Raw genomic sequence first — 12215 nt, forward strand, 5'->3', positions numbered from 1 at the left:
GAGGCCGAGCAGGGAGCCCGGGCGACTCACTGTCTCTGTGTTGTGTCCCAAGGAAGGGAGCTGCTGCAGTGGCCCGGCGAGCAGTGGTGACTCGGAGAGCTGGCGGGTCCAGGCGTCCCAGTGGTATTGCGGAGGGGCCGAACCTCTGGCTTTGGCATTTTTGATACTTGTTGATCTTCCTTGGTCTTCTAAAGCTGTCCATTGCTTCTGGGGAATGAGGACCTCTGAATTTTAGCAGCCTTTTCCTATTCCCAAAACCCATTTGCATAAGATGGGTTTTGCTTCTGCTGATGCAGCTGTGTCTCTAAAATGTCCATCTCACCCTACCTGCTGCAATCGAAGCTCCAATACATGAAGGGGTGGAGGAGGAAGTGAACATGTGTGACCTTTTGATTTGATGCGCTGGCCACGTGTTTAAGTGGGGCTCGCCTCCAAGTTTAAATCCAGCCTTTGCTTTTGTCTGATTTTTTTTAAATTGTTCTCTGTTTCAACTGTTCTGCCTTAATGACTTGTACTTACTGCATTTTTCTTTCCTCCCTCCCAAATAACCTCTCAACATCTGTTGTTTGGGATGCTTTTCTCAGGTTTTTTGTTGCTTTTGTTTCTAGATCTTATTGCAGTCAGAGAATCGTGATTGTTTGGTTGCCTTTTCTTCATAGCTGCTTCCACTTTTTGTTCGGCTTGCTGTGGTTTCTCAGTTGTCTGAGTTCTTAAACCATTACGTTTATTAGCTGAGAACCAAACGATGCATCAAGGCTGTTTTTGATGTGTGTTTGCCACCCACCTCCTGCTTTGCCTGGAGCTCCCTGTGGCCGTGGTGCTGGCTGCCACGCCAGGGGTCTTGGAAGCCTTCCTGGACACAGAGAGATGGGTCGGACCACAATAATTGGGGCAAACCAGTCCCGTGTTTCTGAGTCACCGCCACCATTTTTGTGCTCTGGCCTTGTCCTGCCTGCCTTCAATTTGCGTGTCTCCAATTTTTTTGTTTGTTTCATCTGGTTTCTAGATTTTTGGGTTTTGTTTTTAAAAACACAGTCACACCTGTGTGTGGATCTGTCGGTTTGGGGCACTGATCTCTTCTGGGTCTTGTCCAATCCAAGAGAAAACTTGCCATAAAGAGCTAGAAGATTCTAGTTCACAGCCTGTTGAATCTTCAGCGTGCTCGTGGCCTCCGATGCGCTGATCGGTTTTCTCCCAGGAGGTCTCTGGGGGCTGAGCTGCTGTGGGGGGGAGGGGTGGGCGGGGGGGGTCACCCTCATCTTGCATGCTTTTTGGAGCAGTGTCTTTTTTTTTTTTTGTCTTTTTTTGTTGTTGTTGTTTGACCTCTGAGTTATGAATGAGGACGACCGCAGCAATCATGATGTCTCCTTTTCTTACTTATCACCTGTCGGCTTTCTGACGCGTAGTCCTAATGCTTCTGTGACTTACTTTGCTCCAGATCCCAGACTTCAGCTGCCTTAACAACACTTCAGAGCTTTAAAGGGCAATCAGTTGAGGACCCCTGTTCTCATTCGTATTAGAAATCAGACCGCCTAGAGGTGGCAGGAACCCAGCCCAGGGGACCGCTGCCGCTCCCAAGGCTGAGGGTCAGCCCGGCCTGGGCGCTGCAGCTCCTGCCCCGTGGCTAAGGCAGCTGAAGCTCTGTCTCCCTTCCCGCCGACCACAGATAGGCAGTAGTGGAGCCAGCTTCCTCAAGCCCCTTTTTGTTTAAGCAGAAAAGGGAGCCTGTGAGCCTTGCCCTGGGCCCAGGAGCAAGAGCCTCCCCCTGCCCCGCACCCCGCCACCCCAACAGAGTTCAGCATCTATTTGCCAATGAAAAGAAAAGATGTGCCGATTAAGACCTCTGAGGAGGGAACACAAATTCACCCCCAGGGGCCCATTAGCCCTTCAAACTGGATCCACTACTAGCCAAAAGAACACTGATGGGAAACCCTGTCTGGACTGGGTCAGAAGCTGGAAGCCGATGCTCTGCACCCCGGTGCTCAGAAGTGTGGTTATTTTGAGGAACCACCTTTGACCCAGAACATCTGTCTTTCACTTCCTCGCCCAGATCCAGTCAACAAGGTAGCTCGTCGCTTCTTGCATCTGTCCATGTGGGGTTTTAATTTTTCTCGTGGGTGTACTTGGATGCAAGGACTCTGTTTTGTTCCTCCCTCCCCCCCAATGTAGCCCACCACCCGGGGAAGTGCATGTCCCAGACCAACTCCACCTTCACCTTCACCACCTGTCGCATCCTGCACCCTTCAGATGAGCTCACGCGGGTCACGCCAAGGTAAGGGACCCCGCCGCGGTGGGGGCAGGGGTGGGTGAGGTGGGGGCACTCCCACCGAGACTTAATGTCGAGGAAAGGCAAAGTAGAGAGGCTCGTTCAAAACCAACTCTAGCGAGCAGACGTATCTCCCAAGCAGTCACCTATTCTGAGCCCCAGTTTTTTTGTTTTTTTTTAAGCAAGACCCCTACTGATTCGGATCCAGCACAGAGACCAGGACTCACCTTTTGTTACCCTTTTATTGGCTGTGGAAGATTCTTAGGCCCCTCCTTAACCTGCTGAAGCTTAGAGCATTACCCCAGGCCCTAAGGCCACGTCTGTTGGGTTTTTACCCCAAACTTTGCCTGTGGAGCATGGAGGTCTTCACAGATGGGAATTCGGGAGCCCAATGGAAGCCCTTGTGCCTTTAAACTTGAGCCCAGGAACTGTGCATCAGAGCCACACTGTAATAACCCGAATGATGGAAGTGGAATGGAAGCATGTGCCCCGCGCAGTCCATTTCCCTCCAGGCCTCCAGGAAGCAACAGAGGTTGGCACCGACTGGGGCTGTCAGGGCCAGTGGAAAGGGGAGGGAGGAGGGGTCCTGCCGGGCTGGATCTCAGGCCCCTCCCAGCTTCCAGTGAAAATGGTCTCCCTCCACATGGTGGCGTGACCCCCTCCGCCTTTGTCTCTGGTGCAAGGTGCCAGGGCGAGTGACAGGTAAACCCGCCGGGAGGGAAGCAGACAGGGCCAGCTCGCAGGGGGCAGCCGCCCCAGGAGCACCTTCAACGATGAATGATTCTCCGCAGGTCATGTGAGGAGGACGACGCAGCAGCCCCCTGCCCCGTTGAGCTGAGAGGAGGTGTAGGGCAGAGAGTGAGCCCACGGGCGAGGCAGGCGGTGAGCACACCGCCCGCAGGGCCTGCCCCGGCGGGGCCGCGTGGACCAGCTGTGTGTGCACGCGTGGCCGCCACTAACCCGGGACGCAGGCGGGGGTGTGTCTCTGTCCTTGTGCCTGGCTAACTCGGCCTTGACACTGGATACCCCTAACCTGTCTCAATGCCCCCGGTGAGCCGGGCGCCTGCACTAATACGGGCCTAACCGAGGTTCTCACCAGAAGGGAGTCTCTAAACCACAGCTTCTCCCTTCCTGCCCCTGGGAGCCCGGCTTCCCCTGCCCTCGGCTTTGTTTGGAAGAGGTCGTGTTTAAAACCAGCGGGCAGAGCTGCTCCCTGGGACTCAAAGCCGCAAGTCCACTGGGCTTGGTCAGGGACGAAAACGCCTGAGACGGCGGTGGCAAGGGAGGGCTTGTTGCTGGCGTGGGAAAGAACGGCAGGTTGACAGAAAATGGTAACCTCCCCGGGCATGGCTCTCAGAACAGGCGTCTAAGTCCAGACTTTTTTGGCCCTCCCTTGCTTGGCGACCAGTCTGTTGTAGAATTCCTCCGGTGCCTTTGTACGAGCCCACCTTTTAACCTTAGGAATCTGCTGTGGTTTCTAATCCCATGTTCCTCTGCGTGCTCCTACCCCCGCATCCCCACTCGAGCTTGTGTGAGACGGGCTGGGGCTGGGAGGCAGGGCCCAGTGACACCTCAGCCTGTACTTGCTCTTGCCCTGCTCCCCTCACTCCAGGAAACTGCTCCAGAGCCGTCCTGTCCGGCAGGGGAGAGAGGGCGCTGACGTCTAGCCCCTGGGGACTACCCAGCTGCCTGTTCCAAGGGGCCCCCTGTAGCCCCTGCCATGGCAGGTCTCATGAGGCTGTCAGGAGGTGGGGGTTCTTTGCCCCCTCCCCCTGGTGGCTCAGCCAGCAGCGGGGCAGGGCCTCTGTGCTGTGGGGCTGCCCCCCATCCCTGTCTCTGCTGGTTTTCAGGCTGACAGCACTGTGTTCCCCGCTGCTGCCCCTTGGTTATACTTTCTGCCCCAGCTCCCCTCACTGCTGGATCCCAGCTTCTAGAACACAGTGGGTCTGCAGTCAACATGCCAGGAGCAGAGGAAGGACTCTTTCTGCTTTCCTTTCGTCCCCAGGTTTCATAGAGCCAGTGGCTCTTTCTCCGGATGGTGGATCTCCATAGACGGAGGTCTGGTCATACCTGACGTACCTCCCTCTGCCCCTGTGACTCTACTCATCAAAGCAGGCATGCGCAGCAGGGGCAGAGGGAAGAGCACTGGGGTGGGAGTCAGGAGGCTGGGGTCTGCCTTCAGCCTCCCTGTCACCCCAGGGCCCTCCCCTGGGATCAGCCCATCCCAGGCTACGCTCCCCTATCCCCTAGACTTGGCTAACTTCTTGCCTCAGGGCAGTGGGGATGAGGAGGGAACGCTGGAATCTGAGTCAGTGTTGTGGGGGAAGAAAGCCTCTGCTAAAGGGCTTCCTCTCCTATCCTTTGGGGTCGCTCAGATGTGGGTTCAAATCCAGGGTCTTCCACTGCGTAGCTGAGTGTGATGTCAGTAAGCCACCCGACCCGACCTCAGTTTCCTCGCCTGCAAAGGGGACGACTGTTCCTGCTGTCTGGGGCTGAGAGACGGGAAGCACATGCAGCTTCCTGTTAACTTAACCCCTCCCCTGCCACTGAGGGGATCCACGGCCCCTCGGAGCAGACCTGGAAAAAGGCCTCCAGGGAGTCCCCGCAGCTTGTCCCAGGCCTGCCCTGCGCCCTGCAGGACACCGGCCAGCGCCCCTTTCCACGGTGCCCGCAGGCATTTCTGATGCGTGACCTGTCTTCTTACCAGCCTTAACTCGGCCCCAACTCCTGCTTGTGGCAGCGCCAGCCACTTGAAATCCACGCCGGTGGCCACACCGTGCACTCCGCGGAGACTGAGCCTGGCTGAGTCCTTCACAAACGTCCGAGAGTCCACGACCACCATGAGCACGTCCCTGGGGCTGGTGTGGCTGCTGAAGGAGCGGGGCATTTCCGCGGCTGTGTACAACCCCCAGAGCTGGGACCGGGCGGGCCGGGGCTCCCTGCTGCACTCCTGCACCCCCCGGATGGCTGTCATCCCCTCGACCCCGCCCAACTCGCCTATGCAGACGCCCACATCCTCCCCGCCATCCTTCGAGTTCAAGTGCACGAGCCCTCCCTACGACAACTTCCTGGCTTCCAAGCCGGCCAGCTCCATCCTGAGGGAGGTGAGGGAGAAGAAGACGGTCCGGAGCAGCGAGAGCCAGACGGACGTGTCTGTCTCCAACCTCAACCTCGTGGACAAAGTCAGGAGGTTTGGTGTGGCCAAAGTGGTGAACTCAGGGCGGGCTCACGTCCCCACCTTGACTGAGGACCAGGGACCTCTCCTCTGTGGGCCCCCGGGCCCTGCACAGACCCTGGTCCCCGGAGGCCCCACTGTCACCAGTGCCATCGGCGGGCTCCAGCTCAGCAGTGGCATCCGACGGAATCGCAGCTTCCCCACCATGGTGGGGTCCAGCATGCAGATGAGAGCCCCCGTGACGCTCACCTCGGGCATCCTGATGGGTGCTCAGCTCCCCAAGCAGACTAGCTTACGGTGAGGCGGGGAGGAGGCCCTTCTCCTGCAGGAGGCCGACCTGGCTTCCTCCTCCCTCTCCCCCCTGCACTGTGCGCTCTCCCTTCTGTCCGTCCCCTCCTGACCCGTCAACCTCGTGCCTAATGAGGGGAGAGTGGAGACTGTAAGATGTGTACATAGGACCTGGAGACCTCCGTCTGCCCTGTCCGTTCTGGACCCCGCAGGAAGGGCCCCGGCAAGGGCATCGCTCTCCCGGGGGCCGGGCCGCCGGGTGGCCTTCCTCCTCCTCTCATCTGAGAAGCACTGAAACCCCTAAGTGTGTTCTTATCCTATGGATAGGAAACCAGGGAACACGAGGCACGATGGCTCTGCCGCGCTGTGTCTGGGACGCCTCACCCGGCCCGCCCCGTGGGAGCGTGAGGGACCTCCGTCCGCGGCCATGCGCAGCTGCTGTAGCTTTCACGACGGGGCGGCTGTTCCTTCTTGGGTCCCCTCAGCTTCAAGACCATCACTGCTCGGGCCCCAACAGACGGTCGCTTTTCCTTCAGAGGTGTGACTTTTTCTTCTGCCTCTCACCTGGAGTCATCCTTCCGTGTTTTGTAATCCGCTGTCAGGCCAGACGTCTGACCTGCAAGAAAGAGAATGTATTTATACTCCTGCCGCACCGTTTGGTCGGCAGCCCTCGTGTGTCCTGTGTGATTTGTTTTGTCTTTCCCTTTTTTTTTTTTTTTTAATATGCAGGGAAGTAATGGTACTGGATGGGAAGTCACAGTGGATGCTCTCCCATGGTCCTGTGACACTGAAATACAAGTGTCAGAAGAACCAAGTCACTAGTGAGATAGCAGCGTGTTTCTGAGACCCAGTGTCCCAGCCGAACCGATGAAGATCAGAGCCAGCAGGAGTTTAGCAATAGGATCCTAAGGAAAGGGGGTTGGGGGAGAGGTGGTGAATGAAATTTCTTAACAAAGAGCAGAACCACAGCCAAGGGTAGTACCGACCCGGTTCTCGGAGAAACGAGGCTTTGGCCGTCGGCTGCTTCTGGTCCTTACAAGCCTGGTGCATGTGCGTTCCCGGCTGTGTCTTCTGCCGCAGCCATTCGATGTCCCCACGTTTGGCCCTCTTGGTTCAGGACAGAGAGATCACAGCAAAGCTCTGGTGTCCTTGTGCCACTTCGTATCTTTAGGAAAAGGGACAAGTGCAGTCAGAACAGTGAATGAACAAGGGAGCTGACTGTTTTGAACCTTTATTTATTATCTGTGTGTGCTGTATTTTCAACAAACACCCTCTGTCCTCTTCAGCTCGGTCACAGTGTGTGTGTGGCTTTCCAATCCAAGCAAGTTATTTATTCTAATCTGAGGACTGCACTGCACATCACGGTGCTCTGTGGCCACTTGTTCCAGACATTTATGCAAGGATAACATCGTATGCAAATAAAATTACCATTTTGCACTCCCCCCTCCTCTCCCCACCCCCTCAGAAAAAGATGTGTTCTTCAGTTGAGTGAGTGTGACCTTATGTCCACTAAAGATACTTTGAGAAAGCCCCTAGGAGCAAGCTTTGGTCCCACAATTTCAGACTATTCTCTGAACACAAGAGTGTTGGCTATATTTTCCACTCCTCGCTGTGGTAGGTGAGCCCTCACTGCGAGGAAAATCTATCTTTTTATTTGAATGTATTTTAAGGCAGTAGGTAGAATAACAAAGGAATATGAAAACCATGGACTGAATGGACCACTTTATGTATTCAGAGACAGGAGCCACCCCCATCACAAAGGAAATACCAGTGTAAAAATCAATTCAGAGGTTGCAGTATTTAGTATAGCCAATAAACGATCAACATTGTGCAACCACTACCAAAAAAAGTGTGTTGTAATGCATCTAAAACCAACAAAATTTTATTTGCTAATGAGTACCAATAAAATAAGTTCAAATGATGGAAACCACCCCGCTATTCTGATTTGCATTTTCTTTATCTTTTCATTGAGATGATCTCTTTATAAACGACTTAAATGGTATTCAGCTCTTTGGGAAAATGAAGTGAAAGGCATACACTGCTGTTATATCCCCCCTTTTACTGTAATACTGTCCCTTGGACAGCCTTCCAATCAGAACATGAAATTCTTCCTCCTTTTCAGGGCTGCATGGTATTCCACCATCTGCACACCCACTGTGAATTCATACATAACCCTATGGACCCAGAAGTTCATTCCAAACTTCTGCTACTGCAGCACTGTAATGAAAAACCCTTGCATGTATATATAATTTTGCACATACCTGAACATATCTGTAGGGCAAACTCCTAGACAGATGTTGCCAAGTTGTCCTTGGTAGACTTCTGTTGAGGCTTTTAAAAACCAAGGGCAGTGGAGGATAACCAGATGGAGAGTTGTAAGAACCAAAGCATTAAATAAAACTTAACTTTGTCACCTTAATATTGGGAAGCAGCAAAACCACGCAGGCAAACAGGAGTGAGAAGTGGTGTGACCTTGGACAAGCCACTTCTCGCTGGGTCCTCCACTTTTCTAACCTGTAAAATAGGGACAGTAGGACATGTCAGGGTTGATGAGATGAGGAAATGTATTTTGAACATCTGTCGTGGACCAGGCACTGTTCTTTTGGTAGTGGGGACACAGTGGTAAAGAAGTCATCAACTTCTCTCCCAGAGTGTACGTACAATCCGTTAGTAGGAGAGAGATGACCCCAAACATGGTGTAGAGAATTCAGATAGGCTGGTGTAAGGGAGTAGGGGGGGCCACTTTGGGCAGCCAGGGAAGGCCTCTCCGAGGAGGTGGCATTTTAGTCAACCACTTGAGATCTGGCACGGGAGCATCTCGGTAGAGTGTGGCTGGTGCAAAGGCCCAGAGGTACAAAAGTGCTCAGTGTGTTTGAGGAGTGGAGAGAAGGCCGTCGTGACTATGTTCTGGAAGGTGAGAGGGTGTGTGGTTATGCAGAGAAACCATGGTACTTACCAAATGGTCTGTCTGATGCCATGGTTCCCAGCCACCTTGCAGTGGGCAGGATGAGTTCCAGCCAATGAGTTGAGCAGAGAAAAGTCTGTGCATGATTTTGTGCTCCTCTCTTGCCCTGAAGCCACGTGTTGAAACAGTGGTGTCACCAGTTGGCGGAGCCACCATCATCCTGGGTCTCCGAGGACTCGTTTGATCCAGACTCCTTGTCGGCCCTCATTTGACCTGTGACCTGAAGGAGAAGCCCACCTTTGTTAATTAAGCCAGTGAGGTATTTGGGTGATGCATCAGAACTCCTGAGGGTAGGGCCCAGGTGTCTGTTTCACCACGTTCTCCAGGGGCTCTGAGAGCCGCCCTGCTAGATGAGGCCAAGCTCTGTGGGGAGCTCCTGCCGTGGGAGGGTGGCTTCCCTCCCCAAGCTCCGTCCCGTGTCTCAGGAGCTCAAGGAGGCCAGACGGCTGCAGCCCACCTTGCTTAAAGGGGAGAGACAGAGTTGGGCAGGGGGTTGTCTGCCCAGCTTGGGCAGGGAAGGCTTTGAGACCGGGTGACCCTGGATCTGGGCTTCTGGGGTGAGCAGGATTTGCCTAGTGGGGAGGACATTCCAAGCAGAGGGTAAAGGTGTGGAGGAGAGAAGGGAAAAGGGGCCTAGAATGCATGCTGCTTCTGTGTTCCTCCTTACAATAGAATGCTCAGTGACAAACACAGGAGGGACAAGAGAGTTAGAAAAAACCCCACCATTTTGCAAAACTAACCCATTTAGACAAAGCGGATGCTACAACCTCTGGGCAAGAGTTTCTCAAGTAGCAGGCTATTTACAGACACTGTACCTTCCCACAGGCTGTTTACTAGTTTTCAAAGGGTTGGGGTTACCTTTGCAGAGGAGAAACCTATCGTGCACCACTTTAAACCAGTTATCGAACTGAACATTACATGTGGTGTCTGGGGGAGGGCACATCACTTCCGTGCTGTTCTGCCAAAAATGCAAAACCGGAATCATGATGTTGACAAACTGACAAACCCAAATTGAGGGACATTTCATAAAACAATGTACTTGTTCCCTTTAAAAACATCAGTGTCATGAAAGAAAGACAGAGGGATAGTTCCAAAATAATGGAGGATAGAGAGACAACTCACGTAATTCATGACCCCCCAGATTGGAAAAGATGCTGTAAAAAGTTGGGATGATTAGAGAAATTTGCGTATTGGGAACATATTTTTAAATATTGTATTGATATTAAGTTTCCTGAATTGCACCACTGTACTGTGCTATGTAAAAGCAAATCCTATTTCCTAGGGGAGAGAAAAGGATCAAAATAAAGGGGCTTGACATCTGTCTGCAAGCCACCTTCAGATATTTCTTAAAAAAGCAAGAATTCGTTTAAAGGAAGATGCCAGGAAAGGAACCCTCAAAAGGTGGGAAGCACCCCAGTCCTATCCGTTTTGTAAACTGTAAGAAGTGCATTCTTTTACCTCGTGGCTGTGGCAGAAGGGTGCTCGTTCGGGGTTAGTTTTTCCTCCCTCTTCTAGGCTGAGTTTCCCTCTGTGTATCTGAGCCCTGCCCGCAGCCCAGGGAGCTCCACCAGAGGGCGCCAGGGCCCAAAGGGACGTTGTCAAAGAGGCAGCTGATGGGACCAGGAAACAAAAGTCAAAGTCTTCGTTTTTAGTTTTGAAGAAAAAGGCTCAGTATACATTTCGGTGTAAAACAAAAAAATCTGGATTGAAAATTTACTGAGCCAGTTTTTCTTTCTACTGCTTAGTCCCCCTCCCTCACTCCCAGGGCCCAAACAGCTTCCCCAAGCTGGTGCGGGAAGGCGGGAGCTGGTGGCGCGGCCTGCACCTGCCCTGTTCCTGGGCCAAGTCCAGGGTCTGGGAGAAGCCCCGGGTGAGTCTGGGATCCAAGGACAGGCGAGCTCGTTTCCCAGGGATGCAGGCGCTGAGCTAGCGGAGACGTTCCAGAACCCCAGCCCAGGTCCTGACCCCATCACAGGGCCGGGACCACACAGGGCAGGGAAGTACACATGACAGCAAGTGGGTCTCGATGGGAAGATCCCCAGGAGATTTCGGAGTCCCTGGCACCAGAAGGATGTGAGACTCACTTCCAAACATCGCCGGGGCTGGAGAGCAGAGGCAAGTATGCCCGGAGGGGCCTTTCCAACAGGACAAAGGTAGTGGACCCAATGTGGGCACCCTCTGTGCCCAATGAGAGGTGGCGCACAGAACTTACATGCTTCCTGGGGAGAAGCTTGTGGAAGTGGAAACTTATTCTGAATTACCCGAGTTGATTGGGAGGTCAGAGTAGGGATTAAGTCAAGATTTAGAAACAGGAAATTAATCTTTTGCACATTGGGCCTCCTGGCAATTAAGTATCATTTCCTGGGAGGAGTTATTCTCTGTAGCCAGCAGAGGGCGCTAGGAGACTGCAGAAAACCTGAAGGACCCAGCCCTGATGAGCCAATCCTAAAATCAGATGGGTGTGCTTTTCCCTGGAAAGCAATTCAGGGCTGGCGACTGTCCTAGTAGAGACGTTGAGGGAAGTCACAAGGCTTAGTCTCAACTTACCAGTTGAACTCGAGGGAGGCATTCACAGCCAAAGGGATGGCATATACACAAGCTCGGGGTCTAAGTGCAAAAACTGAGCATAGAATGGGGAGGAAACCTGGAATATCCTCTTGCCACACTCAGCAGACAGAAGAAAGCATTTTAAAAAAAAAACTTTAAAAAGTACATTCTATATGAAGGTGTTTACATCTTTTGAAATTAACTCCCTCCCATTTTAATACATCTTCCTTTAAAAAATATTTTTTATTCTTTATGACTAAATCCAGGGTTGGAGGAAGTATTTGTTCAGTGGTACTTGGGAATTCATTACATCTAATACCCAAGGTTCAGGCTGATCGTGCTCTGAAGTTCCAAAGACCTGAACACCAGAGAATGAGGCCTTTAGCTTGGACCAGCAGCGGGGAGGCTCAGTGGTGCCTTGGGCAGAAGTGAGAGATTCAGGAAACAGGTAGCAAGACAGGAGCCGGAGCCAAGCACTAGCAGGGCAGGGAATTCAGCAGGGTTTTCTAGGGCCAGGCAGCTGCCAGGGAGACTCAAGTGCAGGCCAAAGATTAGGGACATTATTAAGAAGGGAAAAACCAGAGATGTGCTGCTGTCCCAGGCCCCGCAAAGACCTAAACCCTAGTTCTCCCAGGGGCTTCTGTTAGTCGCCTGTGACTCTAAGACTCAGAGAAGCAGTGGCAGCATGTGATCCCTGACTCTCCTGTTTGCCTGACTTCCAGCCCTTGGTGGCCTTCATCACCCTAGGGTCCCTAGCTGGTGATTGGAGAAGAAATTGCATTATGTTCTCAGCCGATCTGAGTGTCTGACTCACCAAAGAAACGGTTGCCTGGCTCAGGAACAGGGTAGTAGGTCGGTACCTCCACCCCCACCCACTGATACCCAATCTCTGTCCCCCTCTGAGGCTGCGCTCTCAAGGCTCCAGTCCTGATGGGCCGATTACAGAGGGATGAAGGTGATGGAGGCTTAGACAG

At 53.1% G+C, this 12215-nt stretch overlaps 1 protein-coding gene across 12 annotated transcripts in view; it reads left to right on the top strand.

Annotated features, from left to right (window-relative positions):
• The window catches only part of TRAK1 (trafficking kinesin protein 1), a 201147-nt gene extending 193487 nt beyond the window's left edge, over positions 1-7660 (top strand). For 9 of the 12 annotated variants that reach the window (XM_072941058.1, XM_031686769.2, XM_031686767.2 and 6 more), the window contains 2 exons: positions 2170-2272; positions 4974-7660. In XM_072941058.1, the coding sequence (XP_072797159.1) occupies positions 2170-2272; positions 4974-5742 (872 nt within the window). In that variant the 3' untranslated portion in view covers positions 5743-7660. Of the gene's footprint in view, positions 1-52; positions 124-2169; positions 2273-4973 lie in introns of those variants that run through there. The other 3 variants (XM_031686772.2, XM_031686775.2, XM_031686777.2) reach the window with 1 other exon arrangement.
• Positions 7661-12215: the final 4555 nt, after the last annotated feature.

This window comes from Vicugna pacos, chromosome 17 (assembly GCF_048564905.1).
Source record: "Vicugna pacos chromosome 17, VicPac4, whole genome shotgun sequence".
Lineage (NCBI taxonomy): Eukaryota > Metazoa > Chordata > Mammalia > Artiodactyla > Camelidae > Vicugna > Vicugna pacos.